The 26,439-nt window shown below is 39.8% G+C and overlaps 1 protein-coding gene across 4 annotated transcripts in view; it reads right to left on the bottom strand.

The window, feature by feature from the left end:
• Positions 1 to 1,542: 1,542 nt before the first annotated feature.
• Nrp1 (neuropilin 1) overlaps positions 1,543 to 26,439 on the bottom strand; it is a 163,880-nt gene continuing 138,983 nt past the window's right edge. For 2 of the 4 annotated variants that reach the window (XM_069990669.1, XM_069990668.1), the window contains exons 13-18: positions 22,046 to 22,105; positions 16,399 to 16,536; positions 9,868 to 10,139; positions 9,022 to 9,118; positions 6,529 to 6,579; positions 1,543 to 4,473 (exon numbers count right to left, since the gene is read on the bottom strand). In XM_069990669.1, the coding sequence (XP_069846770.1) occupies positions 4,184 to 4,473; positions 6,529 to 6,579; positions 9,022 to 9,118; positions 9,868 to 10,139; positions 16,399 to 16,536; positions 22,046 to 22,105 (908 nt within the window). In that variant the 3' untranslated portion in view covers positions 1,543 to 4,183. The remainder of the gene's footprint in view (positions 4,474 to 6,528; positions 6,580 to 9,021; positions 9,119 to 9,867; positions 10,140 to 16,398; positions 16,537 to 22,045; positions 22,106 to 26,439) is intronic. The other 2 variants (XM_069990671.1, XM_069990670.1) reach the window with 1 other exon arrangement.

The raw sequence follows: 26,439 nt of genomic DNA, 5'->3' as shown, positions 1-26,439 counted from the left end.
AAAGAGACCATAATGGCTTCGCCATAGTTGACATGATCTTTCATCCCTGTGACTTGATTGGTTCACAGGGACTTGTTGACAGAGAAGTTAGTGTGTGATGATAGGGTGCTGTTATCTGTACTATTTTGTAGTTTGTCTTTGGAACACTGGAGAATAAAAAAGTGTATTATCCTGGTCTCACATGCAATTGGTGCTGTTTCACTCCATCTGACAATTTCTTCTTCGTTCAGACTTCTCAGCTCCGAAATTGCAATCTGCCTAAGATTCTTTAGTGGATCTAATTTAGGTATCTGGAGGTAACTCTTGACAGAACTGCTTTTTAATGTCACACTGTTATAATTAACACGGGGAAACAGAAACATTAGGGAATGGAAACATTCAGGAATGCCTTTGATTTGCATGGAGATACAGGGCAATTTAGTTTCAGTGGCATGAAGTTATTACCAAAGACAGGAGACAGGGCAGTAAATAATGTTCATGCTTTAAGCTGAATGTATCAGTTATCTGGTATTTAATTCCTGAACTAGGAAGTCAACTTATCCAGCAACTTACCTTATCAAATGTAAAGAAAAACTTAGCCAGCTAACTGATAGAAAAGGAGTAAAAAGCACTTATTTTTAATGTCTTCTCAAACAGTGAATCAGAGATATTAGTCCATAGCCCTTAGCATTGTGCAGAAAGTATGTCTGGACTAATTTTGATAGACTCCTTACAAGTCTCTTGTGCTTTCTGGAAACATCCATGAGTGTCAGTAGAACTTAACTTCAGAAGAACGATTACCTGGCTTTACCTTTATTGATGACTTCTGTCTAAGCAGACATCTATAAATCCATACAACAATAATTCTGTCCTTAGTTATATACTGGGAGATGCCCAAAGTGTCTAGGGAATAGCAGGAAATGGAGGAAACAGTCACTGAGCAGAGCTGTCTGGAGCAGTTCACTCCTTATGGATTCCCTATACCTTGTGAGTAATTTTTCTACATCTCACGGGGACAGAGAAAAAAAACCTTGTTAGTCTGGATCAATTTTGAGTATAATAAACTTTCTAAAGATCTTACTCAATATGCTTTGGCTCTACAGGTCTATGCCTTTTGTTGTTGTTAGTTTTGATCCTGCACAGAAAATTCATTTTCCCAAGAGTTACAAGATAACCCATTGTGATATTCTGCTCAATTTTCCCCTTTATCTTATTGAGTATAGATACATGTCTAAACAGACATGTTTGCTATAAGAATAAAACTTACCAACAATTGCTTGTGTATATCATAAAACAAAGTCTACCAAGTAGAAAACAAAATACTGGACACACAGCCTGAATAATTTCTACTTCTACAGTCTAATTGTCTCATTATCTTCATAATGTCCTATTTGGTTTCATCTTCCACTTTTAGAAATCTATCTTCTTATTCTCGGCTCATTGTGAGATTTGTTTCAAAATAGAGCTTAAGAAAGGAACTCTTGAAAGTTATTACATGATGGGAAAACACCGACTTCTTTAATAAGAACAGAGCTAATGTAATAAAAGTCATCAGGTTTGGAATATTTTATGAAAATGTTTAATTCAACTGTTTCTTTGGAATGTAGTAGTCATAGTTTGGAATTTAAGTTACAGTTCAGTTCTATGTGGGTTTTATGCTACTCAGTCTGAGAATACAAATGTCATTTAAAGTTAAGGCTTCGCTGTTCATTTTGAAACAACAATTTACAAGTGTCATATTGTCATAGAAAATAAAAATTCTGTAAAAAAAATTTGCACAAAATTTTATGATGGTACAAAACATGAAGCAATAATATACCAGTAAAATGAAAAAATTTTACTACAGAAAGTTTTATAGATTTCAATAAAGAAAAAATATGTTATTTTACACCTTTAAAAATTACTAAACAATCTAAAACAATATAAACTGAACATCTTGTAACACTGCCTTTACAAATTAATAACTTTATAAACATATAATTCTTAAATATATTTATCAGTGCAAGATACTTTAAAATTTAAAGTTGCAGTATCATTTTTCCTTGGCCGAGAACAACATTTAATAAATCTGTTGCCTTAAAAACAAAATCTAGTCTTACTTAATGCTTTTTCTCCTGGTATGATTACAAGGGAATAAATGCTCCAGGGAACAAAAAAAAGTCTATGCTTCTTTCTTGCTGATCAATACTTTCCTGGAACCAAAGGAATTCTCAATCCAATTAAACCAAGATGACTGTACTACCCCATTCAGAATGCAAATATAACTGCCAACAAAGGTATCTGAGTGAGATCTACAGCAACTCAGGAATGGAGGAAGATCCAAAAAGCCTTGTATTGAACATAGCACAAGAATACACTGAAAGCAACCAGAGCTTCTTTGGGTTATTTCATATGCTGTCTGTATGATATTTATTTCTCTGTGCTGTGGGAGGCTTTGGTCTTACCAGCCCAAGGCAGGCTTTTGTGTCAGCTATTAGAAGTTTCTAGAAGCATTCATTCAACTGTTTTTTTTTTTCAGGGTTGCTGTTGAATGGGTTTCTAATAGACATTTGTTTATTATATGTCCCTTTCCCCTTATCTTAAAATACTTTACCCCTAGACATTAGGATTTATAGTTTCTTTCTTAAATTAACTGTTCTCCATTCCATTTCCTTTGTCTGACTCAATATTAAAACAAGAAGGTTCTCATGGGTCATTTTTGCATATTTAGATGTAAAAATTCCATGTTATTTATATATTTTGAAGGTTTTATTCCTTCCTTCTTTTGGGACTGACTTGAAGTCTAATTAGCATGATTTTTTTCCCTCAACTTATCACTATTCCCATTAAATGCAAACATCACACATCACTCTGATCATGACTGACAGACAAATGGCTTAAGGAAAAAAGATACTGTCACTTTAACCAGTTAACAAGAAAACCAAAGTTAGACTTTGGAGGGAAAAGTTAGGAATCCCCCTTTGTTTAATTATTTTAAAACGTAAAGTCTAGTAAAATGGTTTGCCATCGCCAGCAGGTTAAAGCTGCAAGGTTCTTTTCTGGACAATGGCAAATGCTTAAATTCTAAGAGGGGAAAAAGACAGAGAAAGAGAGAGAGAGACAGAAAGAGAAAGAGAGAGGGAGAGAGAGAGAGAGAGAGGAAAGAGCCAAGAGTTTACATTTGAAAATACATTCCATATGAAAGAACAATAAGAGAGAATATTGCAGCTTTATACAAAAGGGTCAAGAGACATGAAATCGAACTATAGAAAAAAGCAGAACAATTAAGCCACATTGCCAAATCTTCAGAGCCCTTGCCTTTCCCGGGGGGGAGGGGCTGACGTCTCACACTAAAATATACTTTCTTTGTAGTCAGTGGGCCACCAGGTTTGATTTGTGAGAGGGCTTTCCCTAGCGAGAAACAGAGTGGATCGGGAATGGAATACAACAAACCAGTACAAACAAAAAGGCACTTGAGAGGACAGAGACTAGCCAGTGCCAAGGACTTTTTGTTGTGGTTGTCAGCAGTGCACTCAGGTGCCAGTGGGGTCTAGGGATGGCTCGGTGTGGGGTGTGGAGGTCACAAGCACGAGATTTAGTACAACACTGGAAAACATCAAGAAAAGTTGACTGTATTGCTTCGTAAACAGAGCTGACACACTAGATCAGTACTGAGCCTACAGTACTTTTTAAAAATAAAGCATCCTAATCCCTCTTTGCCTATGCACTACGTGGGTAAATTACACACAGGAACAACTTCAGAAGTCCACTGGAATGCAGTGACGCTAATATGTTCTGGGCACTGGGCTACAGGTAGCACGTCCATCAGAGGGCCCCACTGAATACACTTGGTGCCAGCATCTTGGATTTTGCAGTTTCTGAACAGAATCCATCACAGGAAGAGAAGAGAGAAAAGGGGAAGGAGGAATCGAAATGAATCAGTAAGTCAATTATACTTGGTCTCAACACCAGCATCTGATTATCCAAATGAAACCAAGAGAAGAAAGCTGACTGTGCACAATTCCGATTGTTTAACACAGCTCACTTGTTCACGTCTGTCGGCCATACTCATTGAAGCTCCTGAGAAAAGCCTGGCTCGGCGTCATCAACACACTTATTCCCAGCCCGGACAGTGAAAGCAGATAGCACACAGTTCCCCACACGCTCCACTTTTCCTTCTACTACAGTCCTCTGACGCCCCGCGTCTTCTCACCTCTGTCCACCTTCATGCCTCTGAGTAGGTATTCTGTGTATTCAGTTTGTCTTTTTTCAACTTCACTCCATCCACAAGTTCAAAGTTATAGTTCTCCAGGGCAGACAAGTTCCTTTCTGACATCCCATTGTGCCAACAGGCACAGTACAGCACCACCCCACAGACAGCCCCCAGAAGGACCCCCAGGGCACTCATAGCTATGATGGTGATGAGAATGGGGTCCAAGGTCTTGAGCACGTTGCCTGGCTTCCTGGAGATGTTCTTGTCACCATCCCCGTGGCCTTCATATCCTGGGGTGCTACCTAGAAAGCAAAACAAGATTGGTTTCATGAATGCCATCAGTGGACCAGGCAAGAGCAGACTGAAAGATCCAGCAAAAGAAAGGAAATAGGAAATCACATGCTACCTACCTATCTACTTACCTACCTACCTACCTACCTACCTACCTATCTATCTATCTATCTATCTATCTATCTATCTATCTATCTATCTATCTATCTATCTATCTATCTATCTATCTATCTATCTACCTACCTATCTACCTATCTATCTATCTATCTAACTATCTATGTATCTATTGGTTTTTAATGTCTGAGCAAATGGGGAGTGAAGGTGTGGGAGAGGAGAATTCTGGGATACCTCCAGACAGCTCAGCACAGGGAAATAACTGATTCTACATGGGCAGTGAACATGATGTTCTGCTTCTGTGCAGACTATATGCAATCACCATTGCTGCTAGACTCTAAATACTCAATCCCATCTTAACCTTTGTGTGTGTGTGTGTGTGTGTGTGTGTGTGTGTGTATGTGTGTGTGTGTGTGTGTGTGTGTGTGTGTGTGTGTGTGTGTTGGGAGGGGGATAAGATGGACAATGGATTTAAACAGTCCTCGTGCATATGTCTGTTCCTTAAACCAGGCAGGCAGAAGTCTTCAGCACTGTGCTGCTGTCATGTTCTGTTTGGGGGTGGTCTAGCATGGCTTACACCTGTGCTCATTTTCCCATTTGGAAAAACAGGCAGGTGAACAAGTTTCCCTACCATCTGCTAACATGTGCCAAAGGTTTGGGTTGAAATCGTGGAACTATGTCTGCACAGTGATGAATAGAAGGTATGGAATCACAGCAAATCCACACCCATGGTAGTTTTGCTGGAGGCGGTCACGCTACTCTGCAGCTAAGTCACTGGGGACATGTTTTCTTTAGAGTGGAACACAAGAAGTTATTAACAAGGGAGCTTTGAGCCTAATTACCTGGTACTGGAAACAGGACTGAAATGTGAATGTGCAACTTGTGTGGTGTTTACTTAATGGAGCTCTGATCAACAAAGATTCCAATCAACAAAAACTAAAAATAGGAGATGCCAGTCCCGGAATGAAGGAGAACCAGCCTTGGGGACATATTACTATTCTCTCTTAATGAAATAATATTTTGAAACAACTTCTAATAAAGTTCACATCTGAGTAGATGTGGTAAGGGGCTGATATTTCCAATAGCACCATACTGTATTTACTTATCTCTGGGCTGTGCCTGACTATATAGGACTATGTTTTTAATGGCAATCCATGGAGATGAGCAGTGACAATTTGGGTACAGCACTGCTGACAGCAGACATGAGAGAGCTGGAGCAAATGTCTAACAATCTACAGTGCTGGCCAGGGAGGTGAAGATATTTCTGGGAATAAAATAACACCAGGCAATGCCTAGCTCTAATCAAATGTTTTGCATTTCATCACACAATAGAGTTGAAAGAAAGCACAGGTTCCAGAGCTAACCACCTAATTACCTTCATCATTTATATCTTTTGTCAGCGTCTGTAGAATGGGGGCACCCTGAGAGTGTTAAGTGACACAATGTGGTGAAGTACTTGTAATGTAGCTACTCAATACTAATATCACCATTAAACCAGAGCTCCAGTAGAAAAGATGGATCGAGTTGAAGAGACAAGCACAGAAAGAGGCCTCTGCTGCCTTACAGATCCCACTTGCCTATCAACCAGATGCAAGAATTTCAGTTAGTTTAAAATAATTTGAAGTGAAGATAGTCTTCATTAGTTTTCAGTTGTAGAATATGAGTTTCACTTGGTTATTCATTAGTCATAAAGCTCAGGCAGAGGAGGCCAGGGCAAGCACACTTCTACCTAGCTCAACTGCTTATGCCAGGCAGCTTACACACATGCGCCCTATCTCTCTGTTGCTTAGGAAAGGCCCCAGCGACACTGACAAAGGCCCTCACACTCAGGCTTTGGACACAGATGTTTGTTTTTTCTGAACTGCTTTGACGTACAAGTATATTAGAATTCCAGAAGTTTCTTTATAAACATAATGAAAGCTGTAAAAGAAAGGCAATCAAGGCATAGTTACCTGCTTCATCAATTTTAATTTCTGAGTTCTTTTTATCCAGGTCTGCCGGTTCTACCAAGTCAAGGAAAATTGAAAAAAAAAAGATATTTGAACTGTCAACAAAATATGGTATTCAAGGACCACACACACACACACACACACTCACACACACACACACACACAGCTGCTCCTAGACTCCCTTTATATTTTTTAGTACAGTTCAAATCAATAGCAACATAGTCCAAGTGAAATGACTGAAATTTGTGATGAGAGTCACATGAAAATCCCAGTGGCTGCTAGCAGACTGTGAAGGATAAAGAGACAGCATTTTGGCATCTGGAATATGGGGGAGTCTGATGAACAGAGGGAACAGAAGTGGAGTTGGAACTGTGGCTATCACGCCACAATTTGGATGAGATGTGCTGGGTCAGCTTTCCAGGTAGCTCTGAAGTAAGAGACTATTTATGTAATCAAAAAATGAATGAATGAGTTGGGTGCTGGTGTGTCAAGCCTGTAATCCTAGCAAGTCAGGATGCTGAGATCATGTGGACTTTGGTTTGAATCCATCTCAGGCAGAAAACTCTAGAAATTCTATTTCCAATAAACCAATAAAAAGTTGGGCTGGAGACATGGCTCAAGTGGTAGAGTGCCAGCTAGCCAAGCAATTCAAGCAAGCAAAAGACCCCAAGTTCAAGCTCTAGCACTGTCAGAAATAATAGCAGCAGCAGCAGCAGCAGCAGCAGCAGCAGCAGCAGCAGCAGTAGTAGTAGTAGTAGTGGTAGTAGTAAATGGATGAATCAATAAATAAAGCAAATAAAGTTCTATGGGAAAAGTAAAAAGTACAGTCTCTGGTGGCACTGAGGAGAGCAGTTTGTTCTCTGTTGTATCCTAGCATTTAAATAATGTGTAGCACGTAACAGATGGCTTTAATAAGTATTTGCTATGGGAACAAATGATTAATAAATAGTTGATATTCTTATAGAATTCATAGCTATAGGCTCAAAATGTATATTTGTTTAATAATTGTATACTTATCGTTAGACTTTTAAAAGAGTGCTGGTGTTGGAACTTGGGGCCTTATACATACTTACACAGTGGTGCAAAGCAAACATTGCATCATTGAGCTATATCTCCAGACCTTTATCTTAAACACTTTTTTATTAATACATGAGCTTTAGTTGTGTCTTTCTGAGTACAAGACTTGATAGTATCTGCAGCTCAAAAGATGAAGCACATGAAAAGAAAAAGCCTCCTCAAGTCTAATTCTCCATTTACACCTGGCACACTGCTTTGCAAGCAGTATGTGATCAGTTAAAGCCTATTGCTCTAAACTGAGCTTTATTTCTTTGTTTTGGTTTGTGGGGCTTGCTCTTCTATTCCTAAGACTCACCATCATCCCTCTCATCTTGGAATAGCAAAGCAATAATTTACATATACTGTGCGATTATATGAAATACATTTTAATCATGTTATAGATTTGGATATGAGAAATTTGTGAAAGAGCTGCTATTGAAATATTAAACTGTACCATTTTTGTGAAGATTTGCTAAGTAGTGTAATATTAAAGTAGATTTTCTTACATAGAATGAAAAAGCAGACCTTTATTCACTAGTCTCTATTTTTTCCAATTCCTACAATTGATAGTGTCAAATTATTGCTACTTTAGGGATTATATATATTCACTATATTGTATAATAAAAGCTTCGTAAGTTGCTGAAGTGACCAAAAACCCATTATAATCAACAAGCTGCTTTGTCTTAAATTTGTTCAATAGGCTTATTCCATTTTGTTATAATTAACATCCTATTACATAATGATATATAACAAAACTTTAAGTGTAGCAAATGGAGCTTAAGACTAATCTTTGTGCTATTACATTGCCATTAGTGATGCTATCTGTAATTATATATCAAGAACTAGGGAATATGAATTGGTTTTCCGTGTCACACTTCTATCCCTATGTCTTACCATAAGGAGCAGCTCTAAAATACTAGCCAGAGTTTATGAATCACATTGATCCTTTAAGTCATTCTAGTTAGCTTTAGAGCCTGAAACATCTAGTTATCTGCAATAAAGCAAAGAATGCTGGCTTCTATGATTCATTAACAATGTAATGTTAATTAAATTCACTGCGATCAAAATTTTCAAAGGCCTGCTGTTTTGTTTATACGCTCAGATATGTGGAATGATCCAGATGTCTAAGCTCTCTACTTTTCATCAAAATGTTTTGGTATGCCAGATATAGCTTTGTAAACGGAGTCTTTCTTCTTGTCTTTGGATTCCATACTATTTATGAAGTTTGGAGACATCAATCAGACCACATTAGGCGATGGAAAAGCTTAAGGCAAACTGACCTGATATTATGCCCTATCTCTCCAGCATATGAATTTCATATGATATGCATAAAGTCCCTACTTGAATTTTGATCCACATGTGTAAGAGAAAGGCTGTCACATTAAACAATCTGGCTCAGGGTAAGACCATTCTTGCTTTTTACACCAAAATCATACTTACTTGCGCAGTCCTCTTGTGAAATGTGGTTATTAATGCTAATGTCATCCACGGCAATGCCACCAAGGTTCCCTTTTCCGATTTCTCCCTCAAAAATCACCTACCAAAACAAGATCACATTCACAGTATTTAAATACTCGTCCCAAATAAGTGTTTTCAAAAGTGCTTGCTAAGGCTTATGGAGCCAAGTTACACAAATTAAACACATGCAATTTTCTTTAACAACAGGCTTCACTCATCAATTCATGCCAGCTGCTTGGTGATGACATAAACATAAAACTTGTGCCATCTTTTTTTTTTTCTTGTGCTAGTACTGGGGTTTGGACTCAGAGCCTTATAAAATCACTTGGCTTTTTTGCTCAAGGCTGGTGCTCTATCACTTGAGCCACAGCCCCAATTCTGGCACTTTGGTGGTTAATTGGAGATAAGAGTCTCACAAAGCTTTCTGCCCAGGCTGGCTTCAGACCAGATTCTCATATGTTAGCCCCATGAGTACTGAGGATCACATGTGTGTGTGAGCCAGTAGTGGCTAGCACTCACTTTTTTTGTTTTTATATGATCAATTTTAAAACAGGGTAGTAGGGTCAGCAAATAAATGAATGATGGTTGTCATAGCTCAGAAACAGATTATAATGAAGCACTTGCCCTTTGCCCTAATAAACTGGTTCTATATCTAGAAGCCAGGAGGCTGTGAAGTATGCCAAAAAGATGAATATCTTTGGGGCAGAAGCTCAGGTTTTAGGAACACCTGATAAAATGTTTGCAATGGTTCTTGCATGTCACTTGTGTAAGCCTGCAGACATTGCCTTAGTATTTTTAGAGGCTGTTACCTCTAGGCAAAGGCCATACCTGGTACAATTTCAGAGATTTGTGGAGCAAAACACGCCCTTCCTTCCAGTGATCTCCCTGGTGCCCAATGGCCATCCACACCAGTTGATCATACTCCTCGGGTTTCTGGTAGCGCAGTTTGACCCTCAGTGTGCCCACGTGAGAACCAGACATGTGATACCAGAAGGTCATGCAGTGGGCAGAGTTCTGGGAATAAACCACTGGGCTCACCAGCCGGGCCACTTTTCCTTTCTGATTTTCATCAGCTTGAGAATAGATGAAGTTTCCATCTCCTGCTATGCAAAAAAAATGTGTTAGGGAGAGAAGTCGAATATATAGCTTCCTTGTCTTCTTCCTGTTGACCTCCATCCATCAAAACTATTTCCTGGGCTGAACACCAAGGACTTGAACAGGTAGAGAAAACAGCAGAGTGGACAGTTATTGGGGGTCTCCACTGACAGATCACATCTTTGACCCAAGTTTTAGCTGCTTCTGTAGTACCCATGTTAAATGCAGACATACAATGCACTGATGTAGACTTGTCTTTGTATTTATTATCTGGGAAGCAGAACTTTTGTTGACTGATGGTGCTTGATTTACAATGACTTCCTGTACATTTTCCAAAAAACCTAACCATCTTCTCTTCCAAATTCTGTTCATTTTCATTTAGTTTATATGAATGCCCTATCATTTCCTTAAATATACTCAGAGTTAGATTGTCCACAGTGAGCCCTACTTGTATCCAGTATCCTTCTGGCTGAAGGGGAGGAAAGGCTGGTTTTGAGGTTCATTAGAACATGCCACTTTGGCAACAGTGGTACTTGCTGAATCAGGAAGACTGACTGTTGGTTTTGCTTTTAATTACTCCCGATGGGAATGTTTCCTCCTGCCACCACCTGGTCTAAACACACAATGGTGGTTCACTGTTTGCTCTGCAAATAGAAATCATGGACTCTAATGCCCTACCTGATGTAAGTGTGAGTGTGATACTCGGGCCTCAGTGGATAGCAGGATGTTTTGTTGGCTGTCCCAGATGTCTAGTAGCTGCCAGGGACGTTTATACTGTGCATATGTGGGCATATCCTCCTATTTGATTTTCAGCATCATCAGTGTTTAGGTGCAGGTAGGCGTGTTAGTGGTCAGCTTTCTTCCCTTGCTACACTGCCTTTTAAGATCCCACCAGGATGCTATATTAAAACCAATGATTGCTGGGTCCTGGTGTTTCACACCTGTAGCTACTCAGGAGGCAGAGCTCTGAGGACTGAGATTGGAAGCTATCTAGGGTAGATAAATCTGTGAGATTCTACTCTCCAATTAACCAGTCAAAAGCTGGAAGTAGAGATGTGGCTAAGTGATAGAGAGTGCCAATCAAGTGAAAAAGCAAGCAAGAATGCAAGGTCCTGAGTTCAAGCCCCAGTATAGGCTAAAAAACAAACCACCACCAACAAAATACAACAAACCCCCTCCAACCAAAAAAATCAAAACAAAAATGAAAACAAACAATTGGTAGAATCATAAAGAATGATGGATAAGTGCTGTCCATCAATATTTGATACTCTGGCCCTGTGGAACATTGCCTGTGTCTATAGACTCAGGCACACATAGATTCTTATTGTCCCTCCAACTTCCCAAGCCCATCACCTGTCTGTGTAAAATGCTACTGCATTGATGAACAGAGTTGATTAAGATCACCAAGATGAAAAGAGAACTAGCTGCTTTACATAAAACCTCTGTCCAAACCACCCCACTTCGAGCCTTCCTTTGGGTACCAGTTGCTCATCCCTGTCATCTTAGCTACTCCATGAGGCTGTGATATGAGGATCTCAGTTCACAGCCAGACAAGGCAGACAAATTTGTGAGATTCTTCAATTAACCACTAAAAAACCAGAAGTGAAACTGTAGCTCAAGTGGTAGAATGTCAGCCTTGATTTTATTTTTATTTATTTTTAAATAAGTTTTCTATTGTGAAAATACTGTACAGATGGGTTACAATCACATGGGCAAGGTAAGGAGTACATTTCTTATCAAGCTCTGCTGCCTCCTCCTTTGTTTTTCCCCTACCATCCCTTCCCTCCCACTTTCACAACTACACTCCCCCCGCGCCGTCCCCTCTCCCCTCCACACACCTAAATTGTAGAATTCGTTTTTCAATATAGCGTCTTGTATATCTCATTGTTGCAATGGGTCAACCTGTATCCCTATTTAAACAATTTGTTTTTTCCCTTCTGCTCCCCAAATTATACCAACATCAAATAGAGTGAAAACAGGGTTATGCCATTGGGGAGGGACATACAAGACAACAAAAAAAATCACTTGGTACCATATAAATATGTTAGAAACAATAGCAAGAAAGAAAAAAATGCTTGTGTCCTCATCTTGGGGTTCATTTTCCTTAACATCATCTTGTCTGACCTTTTCTGCTTGTCTCAGACATATACTAGTTATTTCAAATAGGAGAAACCATGGGACCTATGTTTCTTTGGGCCTGGCTTACTTCACTTAATAGAATTTTTTCCAAGTCTTTCCATTTCCTAACAAATGGGGCAATGTCATTCTTTCTGATGGAGGCATAGAATTCCATTGTGTATATACCACATTTTCTTGATCCATTCATCTACTGAGGGGCATCTGGGTTGGTTCCATATCTTAGCTATGGTAAGTAATGCTGCAATAAACATAGTTGTGCTGGTAGCTTTAGTATGGTCTTATGTGTGATCATTCGGGTAAATGCCCAAAAGTGGGACTCTAGCCTTGATTTTAAAAAGCTAAGCAAGAGCATAAGACCATGAGTCCAAGCCCTCTAGCACCAACAACAAACAACAACAAACAAACGTCAAGCCTCAAAGACAGAAGCTGTTCCTCTGCCTCTCCCAGGCTATCTCTCACCATCATTGCCCAGCTCTGCCACTAGACACCTTTCCTCAACTGCAGGATGGTGGTTCACACCCACAACCAGCAGATGAGCCCTTCAAGGGGAGGGTACCTTCTCAGAAGCCCATGGTACAAAGTCCTTTCTGAAAAATGGTGCAGTACGAATCAGCCCTTTGCATCTACGAGTTCCAGAATCATGGATTCAATTGCTCTTAGACCAAAAATATTTCAAAAGAAAAATTGCATATGGACCAAACATGTACAGGCTTTCCGTCTCATTATTCCCTAAATAATAGTAGGAGTTACAAGTGATCCAGAGATGACTTAAAGTATTCTAGAGGTTGAGGTGGGCTCTAAGCAAGTGCTACACAATTTTATTTGAGGCTAGAACACCGGTAGATTTGGGACCCGCATGGCTCTTGCAGATTCCAAGGGACCTGAAAGCACCTGTACTTCACACATCCTCCACTTCATTTTAAACCATCTTTAGATTCACTATAACACTCACAGCGATTTTGCGGCCAATGCAAATAGTCATTATACTATGTTGTTTAGGGAAGAGTGTAAACTCTGTGCACGTTCAGTATAGATGTGAGTTTTCTTTTTGAATATTGAATGTGAGTTTAGTTGACTCTATGGATATGGAACCCATAGATATGGAAGGCCAACGGCACCTGCATTTCCAATGCCCAGAGTAGCATCTGCCTTGTAGAAGAGGAGCTCAAACAACATCTGTTCAGTAAATTAGGGAAAAGGGCTAGATAACAGAAATTCTCTATAAACAAGTATATTTTCATTCTTAGAGGTCAAATACGGAAAAGCAGATGGGATTCAAAACTGGACATTTAATCTAAACACTAATCATTTTTAAAAAAAATTCATCGGGCTGGGATATAGCTCAGTGGCAAAGCACTTGCCTATCAAGTGCAATGTTGTGGGTTTGATCCCCAGTACCAAAAAAGAAAAGACAAAAAAAAATTCACCATCTGATTTGCAACGTTCTGATCATCAGCATCACTGTTATTATGCTTGTGACAGAGTCTTGCTATGTAGCTCAGTCTTGCTATGTAGCTCAGGCTGCACTCAAACTAGTGATCCTTCTACTTCAGTCTTATGAGTGCACCACCATGCCTAATGTCCAGCTACTGTTATTTTAAAACTAGCATATTCGAGTCGGTGCTGGGGGGGAAGATTGGATGGGGGGGGAGGGGGGAGGCTGGGAAGGGATGTGAAGGGTAAACAAAGGAGGAGGCTGCAATGCTTGGTAAGAAATGTACGCATTATCCTGCCCATGTAATTGTAACCCCTCTGTACAGTATGTTCACAAATAAAATAAAATTAAATTAAATTAAAAAAATAAAACTAGCATATTCTCTATATATTGCCCGTCTGCATGCCTGTGAGCTGGGTGTGGGGGAGGGGGGCGTTCTTTTCATCTAGATGGTTTCCCTGTTAACAAGTTCCTCCCTTTCAGATGTCAGGCTCACCCATTTCTGTCAGATGATTGCATCTCCCATGCTAGGGGAGGCTTTCTAGTCAGGGCACATCCGGCAAATAGATCTGGGTGGCTGGAGAGAGAACAAAGGACTCAAGTCCTTCTGAAGGGATAGCACGTCTCAGCTGTTAAACTAAGACAAGTCTTCCTTTTCTGATCCACTAACACATAAAGTGCTGATATTTTCCCTTTTGGGGGTTTTATCACAGTACTGGGTCAGGAACTCTGTCTTCATTTTCTCAATTAGCACTTTACTTCTGTGAGCCTTTTAGCTTTTGTCTCTGGCTAACATAGCTTTTAACCTCCTTTGAATGTCAGATCCTACTGAGCCATTTTGCCACACTTTGCATCAATTTTTCCACCATTACAGCCTTCATTTCAGCTAATTGCATTTAGTTAATTTGATGCCATTTATATGTACTGTGCCATTTACAGTCAAAGTATTTTAAGTTTTCTAAAACTGCTTGTCTTAAGATTCAATGGAAATGTCTCCGAATTGAAGGAGTCCAATTTTGTCCAATTTCCTTGTCATTCTCATTAGGCAAGGAGGTAACCCTGGTGGAAGGAGGCCTATTCAACCTATTTAATGGTTACATTCACCAGGAAAAAATGTGAAAGACAAAATGGGAAAGGCACAAAGTACATTCTGCCCAGCCATCAGCGCACAGACCAAGCCATCCAAAGAACCAGGATGGAGAGAGTTTAATTAGCTTTCTTAGCATCCCCAAATGCCCCATGGAATACCTTTTTGTGGAGCCACTGCTTGGGTAAGCAGTCCTTTACTACGGAGTACAGGACAGTAACAATATATGAGTTCGGGTTTGGGTGCACACATATGATTGCATGTACACATGTGGGTTTGGCAGGGCAGGGCAAGTTGGGTAATAAAATGACTAGGAAAGAAACAGGATAACGGGGTGGATAAAAGAGGTCCCTAGAGCAGCTGCTCCTGGCCCCCGACTCTCTTCTCCCCTAATTAAGCTTAGGAGGAAAATAAAACAGAAGGTGGGATGACTTTCGTACTGAAGTGTGGTAAGGTTTCTTTTTCTTTTCTTTCTTTTCCGTATTTATTTATTCGGTGGTTAATTCATTCATTCATTTTAGTACTAGGGAATTAAACTCGGGATGATATGCATGCCAGGCAAGAGCTCTACCACTTGAGCACTCATCCAACTCTTTTGTTTTGTGTCTTGTTTTTGAAATAGCTTCTCAAACTGGGTGTGGTATGGTTTCTACCACCCCCAAGCAATGGGTTAGATTTAGCAATCCTCCTTGAATAAATGAGCATTTTATTTACTTTGTCTTACTTTTACTTTCAGGGTAGAGAAAGCAAGCATTAATTACTCCTACTTGTTGTTTCTTTAGTTATAAAATAAATGACATAATATAACAGGACATATATATTCATTTAAAGTAAAGAATAAATAGAGATAAAATAAGATGCCTATAATTGAAGTTGCTATATGCATACTAGACTATTTTTTTACTATTGAATTTATTTAAATTTTCCCTTAAGAAAAAGTGTGAAATAAATACTACATTGTCCAGTTTTTCAAGGAGGCCAACATTTGGCAAAATTCAATCAATTTTCAAATTCCTTGCTCCAGGCTTTTTCCCACTAGGGATGGAGACCTTGGTCTTTAAGAAATGCTTATAGTAATTTCTATTTTCCTATATTTTTATTATTATCTTTAAGTAGTTGTATAAAGGAGTTTCAATTGTAAATATCAGCTATGAGCACAATGTATAGTCATCAATGCCATACGTCCATCATTCTCCCCATCTCTCCTAAACCCATCCCTGCAGGTTGCTTGTTTCCATTCTCTCTCTCTCTCTCTCTCTCTCTCTCTCTCTCTCTCTCTCTCTCTCTCTCACACACACACACACACACACACACACAATATCATGACAACACATGGTATAGCTTCCTACTATTCATTTTGTTAAATTCCTTGTTCCTAGGAGTTACACTGTTGGACTCCTCTTGTGCATATACCATACTTTAGTCAATTTGTGTGCATATGACCTTGTATTTTTATATATGTTTATACTTTATATCTAACTCCCATATATGCGGTAGCGTTTTCTATCATTCCTAAATTCACAGGCACTTGAAACCCATCCCAGTAACTTCTTATTTAACAAATGTGAGTCACATCAGTAGTGCACAGTGCCCACCCCATTACCTGTATGATCCTGAATGGGTCCTGTTTTGCTGGTAAGCACGCTCCACTTGAGCTGCACATGATTGTCGTGTTCCCAGTGACAGAACGTCTTGTGAGAACCCCAGCCAAACTCACAGTTAAAACCATATGTTGGAAACTCTTTAGTGGGCGGGAAGGAAAAAAAAACAGACAAGCAGAGACAAATTTAATCATTTCAGGTCAAAAAGGCCTTTAATACATTCATGGCTAACATGATTTGTGTGATTGCATGTCTGTTGGAAAATTCTGGGAAAGCCTCAAAATCCAGGATTACCGAGAAACCAACTGATATACAGCGATGTCAAAATGTTTGCAAAATCACATTTATTATTATTATTATCCAGCTTTTAAAAAAGTTTGACTACTTGTCATATTGAGTTTAAATAAAAATTTCAGGAGGGCTACTTTCCAAGGGACGTATATTACCTCTGCATAATTTCCCCTATTTCCTCAATGTTTAAGATGAAAGATACTCTGTTTCTGAGGATGCATCACACAAATTGATATTTATCAACGAAAGGAACTATTAGGGATTGACTCACGAACCTCTCAAGTCTAGGGATGTGACTTGGCAAAAAAGCTCTCAGTATTCTTACCCATTAGCTGATGCTATCAGGGCAGAAATCCCTAAAGCATTTTCTTGAGATTATTCTTTTTTTTTTCTTCTGTACTTTCCATCAGGTCAATTAATTTCAGGAGAAGTTTCTGCTTTTTTGACTGAATTTCTAAATTTGCATATAAATTGTTCACTTCATTTAAAACCTCAATGCAAGGTTATATAAAGCCAAAGCACATTTAAATAGCTAAGCATTTCACGTTTTATTTATTTTTTCAAATCTTTCCTTGGAAGTTGAAGAGAAAAATCAATGGATTGATAGGAGTGGTTTTCTAGTTGGTTCCAAATGGTGATCTCAGACCATGATACCTGTTAAAACTCAAAGCCTAATTTTTTACTTTACTACATTTTTAAACGGAGCTTGAATTTTTCAATTGAGGAAAATGAAATCAGTGGGATTTGAAATTTGTTTTGGTAAAAGAACATGAGCAATGAAAGTAATTCTAAAGATGAAATTGTCCTGTTTCTGTCCACTCCCTCAACCCCTCCCCCTTCCCCTCCCCCCCACCGTGAAGTCCACAGAAGCTACTGCATCTTTTTTTAATAAAGGGGCCTTGGCTCCACCATGAGTGACTAAGCCTGGGCACTCCACAAGATGGCAGCATTGAAACAGAGAGATATAAGGGCATCTGGCCGGTTGAACTCAAATCTCAAAAGAATCTTCTCCACACAATAAAGGAAGTCTGGTATTATGTGTGGCCATCGGGTCAGGCTGAGATCACATCTCATTTTGAGCTTTTCTTTAACTTGACCAAGAGCTTAATACATAATCTCTTGCTCCTTCATGGGAGCCTGGTATTGACTTTTTCTCCTTACCTTAATAATGGTGGGAGGATTTTATTTTATTTTGGGGGGGGGGGTGGGAGGACTTTATTTTTGTTTATTTTTTGGTGGGAGGACTTTTAATGGCAAGATTTATTGCACAGATAAAGATGATTTACTTCACTTTACTTTTGTTCACAAGGAACATTTAATCCCTGATGACAAATTCTTGACATATGAATAATCAAAACTGAGGGAGATATTCTCCCAGTAATAGAGAAAAGACTTCCCAAAGGGTAGACAGAGCCAGTTTAAGTGAAGTAAGCTCTGAGTTGTATTTAGTATGCACATGTCTAGTTAGTCCAAAAGGGCCAGATTCCACAGCTACAGGGTCAGCATGTATCGACGCTCATAGCCATGAAACAGACCTTTTGCAAGCATGAGAAATTCTCCAAAATTTTCCACACGGGTACTTCAGCAAGACTGAAGTATATAGACAAAGCACAGTTAACTGAGCAGTGACCAGGAGCTGAACAAGCTCAGATGCCAATGTCTATACTCCAAAAAGCACAATTTCACAATCTCATGTTAGAAAAATGTTAAAGTGTGTATTTGGTTTTTGTTTCTTCTGAAATGTGTTCTCTCTCTCTCTCTCTCTCTCTCTCTCTCTCTCTCTCTCTCTCTCTCTCTCTCTCTCTCTCTCTCTCTGTCTCTCTCTCTCTCTCTGTGTGTGTGTGTGTGTGTGTGTGTGTGTATGTGTGTGTGTGTGTGTGTGTGTGTGTGTGTGTGCTCATGCATGCGCATGCACTGCTCATAGGGCTTGAACTCAGGGCCTGGTCAGTGTCTCTGAGCTTCTTTTGGTCTAGGCTAGCCACTCTATCAACTTGATCCAGAGCTCCACTTCCAGCTTTTTGGTAGTTTATTGGAGGTAAGGATCTCATACACTTTCCTGTTTGGGTTGGCTGTGAATCATGATCCTCAGATCTCAGCCTCCTGAGAAGCTAGGATTACAGATGTGAGCCCTCAACATATGGTCCATCTGCCTTGTTAATACAACAGATTTTCAGTACAGACAACAGCATATGAACTTGCTCTTCATTGTGATGATCAAGACATGGTATGGCTATGCCTGAAAAGGTGATTGTGGCATTCCTCTTCCTGAAGTGAATGGCAATCCATCTTGCCAGTCCTGTGATTTTAACTAGTGGACCTGCTCTAACTTTTTGTATTATATCTCTCTTGTATCTTCTTGTCTGGCTTACATAACCTATTGTCATCTTTTTAATTAAAAAATTAAATCAACACATGGGTGGGGAAGGTTGTAGAGAACAAAGCTCAATGTTGACAAATATGGTTAGAAATTAAACACACAAAATACCCATAAACATGTGTAGAAAGGGAAAAGGACAGAAGAAATGGGAGAAATGGGAGAGAAAGGACAAGAGAAAGAAAAAAATGGGTGCAAGAAAGACATATTCAGTATTTTTGACCTTTAAGTTTTCAAAATATGACTTAGGCTCTGTAGCTGCACATAATTTTCATTAAAATCAATGAGAATAATCTGGCTAAGGCCCTTTTTGGCTCTTAAAAATACCAGGAAATGATCTTCTGAACTTAAAGCAAATTTATAGCCACTCTGAGCAAGCCCCAGCTGTGCTGGTTGAACCCATCTTGTGTGGAGTTGAATCAGCACCTTCCATGCACAAGGATTTGCTTTTTAAATTGGACATTCAAAGCTTCCATTGAATGTACTTGCTGCTTACTCACAGCCTGGCTTTCAGGCCAAAAAGGAGGTGCAGGGGTGTCCACAACTACAGACCACAGACCATGAGCACAACTTGAGCTGATGTAGGATACGAAGACCCTTAGTGGAGAAAGCCCTCCCCAGGGCCAGCTGTATTAATCACGAATGTTTTCATTGCTTGCTGGAAGAGCATTAATAGACTTTTATGCATCTGATTACAACCCAGACGGTATATGACTATTATATGCCTGCTGAGTTTATTGTATTGGTAAGAATCCTCACAATGAAACCCAAGACTGCTCGAGTCTATAATGGCTCTAACGGAAGAGTTTAGTGCTCTGTTTGCTGGTGCTTGGGAAGAATCTGAAGCTTGTAGAACAAACCAGGGCCACTCTTTATTGAACCTGACCACTGGATGAATGCCCCAGGGTTAGCCAGCTGAAGACTGGACACCTGGCTCTAAGCACTGAGTAAGTCTTTCTAAAGCCTGTGCGTTGTCTTAGCCAGAAGGTGACAAAGAACAGATCTTCCCCTTTCTGATGAAGACTTGGAGATCATATTAAGAATTCAGACAATAGACAAACAGAAAGCCAAGTCCATCTGTAATGGGACCATCCCTATGAGTAAGCTGTGAGGTTGAATTGTCTGGTCTAGACAGTGACAGCAGTGAAACGTACTGGTTCTTGCCTTGTGAACCTGCTCTCAGCCACAGTAAACCCTGTGAGGGGACTGTCCCTTTTCTGTGGGGATATCACATGAATGGCCTGGAGGTCAGGCACATGGCAAATGTAGTACCAATCCACTCCTGCTCTGAAAACCTAGACCTTCAACAGCAGGAGCAATGTCCAGGCTTGCCATCTGGGGTCACTTTTCTCTATTCTCTACAGCTGTTATCATTTTCATTTTCTTAACTGTTTTTATAGGCAGAGAGAAGAGAGATGCAAAGAAACAAAAGAAATTTGGAGTGGGTTTAATGACCTCTCTAGCAAGAGAAAGACCTAAAACAACAGCTAAGAAGTGTGTAACATTATGGGAACTTCATTAATCCATCTCTCTTCTTCCTATTCTTTCTCCAGAAAACCATCCCAAGAACTGAAAACTTCTTGAAGGGCAGGCAGCCAAGGATAGGGTCTCTGCCCTGGGGTTGTTTCAGCTAAACAAGGTCTCCACACAATCCCCAACAGGCCACATTTCATAACTTAAAAAGATGTGTCTATCTGGAACTGAGGGGATCATTCTTGTGCCTATCTTTTGGTCTTTGGGTCATGTGACAAGCTGAAAACTTGGCAACCAGGACACACAGCAGGGGAAAACTTGGGGTTAAGTCCAAGTGAAAGAGAAGTTTGTTTTGCAATTTAATCAGGGCACTGGTGACCGCATCCTTTAAAGAAGCATACTAATTAGTGCAGTCTTTTTTACTTTCGGCCTAACTGGAGTGTCACAGTGTTGAGGAAACATTGATACACACCACACGCCCCATTAATAAATGACTGCAGAGGCCAAGGCTGAGTGAGTTTCAATAAAGGAAATGGAAGAGGCTGGAAAACTGACCTGCTCACCTTACTCTAATGATTAACTCTAAAGTATTTAAAACCTCTGATTGCTTACAAAGAGCGTTTCCCTTTGAGTGAGGAAGAGATGTCACAGAATACTAACAAAAACAAAAAAGACTGAGAAGGGGGGTGGGGCAGGGAGCTTTGGACACAAGTCCGGAGGCTGTCTATCACGAAAAGGGAAGAGGGGACCTGTTCTCCCAAGTATTCCTTTCCCCACACATAATATAAAGCACCATTTCCTGAACCCCGTTTTGTGGCATGCCCACTGGAAATGCTGTTGTAAGTCTGCCAACTTCGCGGCAGGCAGAACAGACAAACTTTGCATGTCTCAGTTTTGCAGAATTGCGATGAAAATAAATAGTGAGGCTGCTGCTGGTGAGATTTCCTTCTCCTAGAGTTTGCAAACACAGTCCACGTCCTAGATGTGCTACGCTTAAACAAAGTATGTCGCTCAGTTCCCTCAGTGGAGATCTGGGATTGTCACCATTTGGCAATTACTGATGGAGAAGGAACTCTCACTCTGAGGCAGTGACATGTAGATGAAAGGAAAGCCATATTTATGGCTCACGCATGGAGACCAGATGCTGCACGACATTTCTCCTAGAACTTGCGGGAAAATAAAAAGCACAGCCATGTACTATATTGGAGATGTGAAGGGCAGATAAAAGTCTATGATTTTTTTGAGTTATTATTTGTGTCAGTATTGGGGCTTGTGCTCGGGGCCTGGGCACTGTCTCAGCTTTTTTGCCCAAGGCTTATGCACTATCAGTTGAGCCCCGTCTCCTCTTCCAGCTTTTAACTGGAAAGAAGAGTTTTATGAACTTTCCAGCCTAGGCTCTCATCAAACATCAAACCAGGATTCTCAGATCTTAGCCTTCTAAGTAACTAATGTTACATCTGTGAGCCACTGGTACCTGGCAGAAATTTGACACTTTATATGTTATTTGATACCTGATTGAATTGTGCTGTCTAGCATCGTGGGCTTCTCTGTGCTCAACACCGTGGTGCCACCTGAAAAACAAGACCAGTAACAGCAGGTGACAAAGTGGAAGAGTTTGCTGCAGCACTGCATGCTTATGCCTATGTACATTTACCAAAGAAAACCTTTCCTATTTCTAGCTATGATAACCATGTCACTGAATTCTGCTCATAATATGAAATTCAAATAATATTACTTTTTTAACGTAATATATATTTAATTTTTAGGGTTTTTTTTAACTGAAGACCTGGAGATTGTTAGACAGGTGGTCTTCCTATATGAGACACTTCCTCCTCTCCTTCTCCTCCTATTTGTCTTCCTCTTCTTCTTTTCTTCTTCTTCTTCTTCTTCTTCTTCTTCTTCTTCTTCTTCTTCTTCTTCTTCTTCTTCTTCTTCTTCTTCTTCTCCTTCTCCTTCTCCTTCTCCTTCTCCTCCTTCTCCTTCTCCTTCTCCTTCTCCTTCTCCTTCTTCTTCTTCTTCTTCTCCTCCTCCTCCTTCTCCTTCTCCTTCTCCTTCTCCTTCTTCTTCCAACTTTAGTGAGAGTCCTGTGTGTTTGTCCAGAGTCAGCTTTGGACTTAAATCTCCCTACTTACAACTTACAGGGCTGTAACAGCATGCCAGCTTATTTGCTGAGATGTGGGTCTTGTGAGCTTCTTGTGTAGGCTGGCTTTGAACTCTATCCTCCTCATCTCTGCTTCCTAGGATTGTGGGTACATACACCATACTTGGCCCATATGTTTCTTAAAATTTTTATTTTTAAATGAACAAATAACCATTGACTATATTTATAGTGTATAATATAGGCTCTCTCTCTCTCTCTCTCTCTCTCTCTCTCTATATATATATATATATATATAGATAGATAGATAGATAGATAGATAGATAGATAGATAGATAGATGAATAGCTAATTCAGGCTAATTAATATATAAATTACCTCACTACACATTTAATTTTTTTGTGGTGGAGAATATGTAAAATCTATTTTCTTGGCATTTTTCAACTATCCAATACATTCTGTGTGTGTGTGTGTGTGTGTGTGTGTGTGTGTGTGTGTGTGTGTGTGTGTGTGTGTGTGTGTGTTTGTGTGTATACTTGGGCTGGACCTGAGAACCAGGATGCTGTCTCTTAGCTTTTTCCTCAAGGCTATTGCTCCACTTTCTGGCCTTTTAGTGACCTCATAGACTTTCTTGCTGAGGCTGACTTTGAGCCTGGATCCTCAGAGCTCAGCCTTCTGAGTAGCTATTACAGCCATGTGCCACTGGGACCCAGCTCCTATTTCTTTATAAACTATCAGGAAGGCATAGAGGGTTTGGAACTCAACTCCTGAGGCAGTCTCTGATTCTCAGGATGGGCAAGGCACAGGATTGCAACAGTGAAAGGCAAGGGCCTCTGAATGGCTGCAGTGACTTGGGTATTAAACTTGCCCTAGTTCACTAAGCTTTAGTTTCCAAGGTTTCTGATGTGTGGCTTTGGGAAAATTTATCCCTACCATGGAGCCCAAAGGTTTACTGTGGATGACGGTGGTTCCTCCTTTTCTTTTCTTCTCCTCTCTCTTTTTTTATTCTGTGCTGAGGTTGTTTGTTTTTCCCAAGGACAAATATTCTACCCAGTATGTGGGTTAATGAAGCAACAAGAGGTAGTGTGAAAGCGGAAGGTGATAAACTTTTCCTCAGAGACCCAAGGAATTGGAAGATTGAACAAATAATGCCCAAACACTGAGCTTTCAGTACTCATTTGGGACTTCTTTGGAATTTGTGCTTAGGGGATAAACTGCCTGTTACAGAGACGGAATTCTTCTCTTTTCCTGTATTTTCATTTTTTGAGCTACAGGACAGCCCTATTCTACTGTTTTAAAACAATGCTCTCAAACTTTTTCAGCTACCTTGATTGAGGATTGAAATGGCAGCTTCTTCTCCACCTATCCTTCCTGACCTAACTCCAGAATCTCCAGGCAAAGGCTTTGAGAGTTGCATTTTTCAAAGCTTTTCAGATAAATCTATAATCTCTTCCATTTGGAAAAGATTGGTTTGCTGTTTGTTACTTAGGTACTTGAGAAAACTCTTTCTCCAGAAGTGTATCCATGATTGAGGGTAATAATAGACTTTTATCCCGAAGATTATGTCCCAATTCACAGTGGGGGCATGGCATAGGTCTAGGTTTATTATGGGATGTTTTGAAGGTAGTTTTATCAGGTGCCATAATCATGTAGTACCTTCACAATATCATTCAATGAAGATTTGTGATGATCTTTATTTCTAGAGCAGGCCTATCTTGCAGTTTGCACAGACTGAAAATCCCTTGTATGTGTATTTGTGCTCTTGGAAAGGTCTTGAGATCTCTAAGCTGATGGATGGCAGCACCCCATTGTGCTACCCCAATAAATACACTGCATGAGGGTCACACGTGCAGGTGGCCTCAGGAAGGCAGGCACTACAGAGAAGGAATTGCATACTTCTCGGGTTAAGAAGGTGAATCTATAATGGCAGAATTGGAAGGAGGCCAGAATACATTAGTGTTCTGTTCCCAGTGGCCTCAGAGGAGAAAGATTCAAGGTGAAATCTCATTTTTTCTATCCGATATGCATTATCAGTTTTGTTATAGGTTGGAAGACAAATTCCATTGTTGGGTACACAGAAGTCCAATGTTGCAATTTGGCCTCCTGGTGCCTTTGAAAGCCAACTGCATTATCTAATGACTTCAAAGGCATTTGCAAATGAGTAACTTGGGGTGAATTTTCACCTTGGCCAGCAAGCATGGAGGGCAGACCCTCCCCCATTTCCAGCAAGGGTGCAGCCACTCACTGGAAATGCAGCTTTTGTACGTAGTGAGTATCATGTGGGATGTCTTGCCTGTATTACATATAAGTTCTTCCAGGAGAAGAAACCAAATATATAGCACCTGGGTTAAAGACTCAAGCACTGCTAAAGGGCATCGGTTCCAGTTTCCACATTCCCAGCTACCAGGGGTTGAGGAAGCACTCCATTTGGTTTTATTGCACCAAATACCCCAAAGTTTACAACCTGATTTTAAAACCCATGATGGTTAACAAAACCTGCAGACTGATATGTGAACATAGGTGGGCAGGTTTTAGATGTAATGAGGTACTAGAGTTAGGCAAATGTTTGTCTCCTTTCAAATAATTTCTCATGAGCAGAGTCTTTTCCAGAAAAGATAAGTCATAGCTTCATAAAGCCAAATATGTTTTAGTTTAAAAAAAAGGAAGGAAGCCAGGCCTGTGGCTCAGGCCTGTAATCCTACCTACTCAGGAGGCTGAGATCTAAGGATTACAGTTCAAAGCCACCCTGGGCAGGAATGTCGACGAGACTCTTACCTTCAATTAGGAAGCAAAAAGCTGGAAGTAGAGGTGTGACTCACGTAGTAGAATGCTGGCCTTGAGTGAAAAAGCTAAGAAATAGCACCCAGGTCTTGAACTCAAGCCAGCATCAGCACAAAAAAACCCCAGGAAAATGAAAAATTTTAATATAATAAATGAATTGGAAGCATAAGCATGTTTTTTAAAATTTCTTCTTCTTGATGGGGTGGCAGTAGGATGGGCATGATTACAGGTTCTTATGAGTATACATATATAGAACTGTTGAGATATGAGCTGGTTTGAGAAAATGACTTTCTTTTTTGTCATATTAATATGTAAAAAAAATAGAATGTACTTTTTCTTGCTACTCAAGAAACAATTTCAAACATTGTAGGTGAAGCAAAACCTTGTTCTCTTCAAGGGTTGTCAGTGTTTCTATTACAAATGGCCCATTTTCTGGAGTTTGAGACTTGCTGTTCACAATCTGCTCCAGGCTAACAGACTGGCCCTATTTCATTCAAAGACTTCACTTTCAATTGGTTCAGTCATGAACTAATGCAAAAATGAGAAGGGTGTTTGTTCTAATATGAGGACTAAATCTGAGGCTTTGTTTCTAATCAATATTAATTGAGCACTTTAGGGTTTATAAAGAAAAGAACCCTTCCACAAGGGGGCAATTGAAAAGGGTACACTGTGACACTGTGAGTCCTTTTTATGAGGAATTTCACTATGGATGTGTGACGGGGTCCACAAACTCCTGAGATTTGGGGGGTTGGGGGAATGTTTACCGGCAACCTTGGGAAAGATCTATGGTTCAGGGAATGGTTCTCTGGTTTTTATATCGGCTGTAAGATTTTCAACCTGAAATTCACATCTTCCATAGAAAATGTCTCCACAAGAATTAACTTTTTGTGTTTATAATATATGAGATTTTCATTTAAAAGCCCATAGTAATATAATGTTTACTGGTTATATATATATGTAAGCAATTATCCTTGAAATTCAGAGGGAGAACTATTAGAGGTGGGATATATTTCTATTTTTTTTAATT

Source organism: Dipodomys merriami, unplaced genomic scaffold (assembly GCF_024711535.1).
Source record: "Dipodomys merriami isolate MVZ:Mamm:240054 unplaced genomic scaffold, mDipMer1.0.p SCAF_4, whole genome shotgun sequence".
In the NCBI taxonomy this organism is placed as follows: Eukaryota; Metazoa; Chordata; class Mammalia; order Rodentia; family Heteromyidae; genus Dipodomys; species Dipodomys merriami.
Note: the sequence above shows the minus strand (reverse complement) of the source record. Positions and strands in the feature narration are given on the sequence as shown.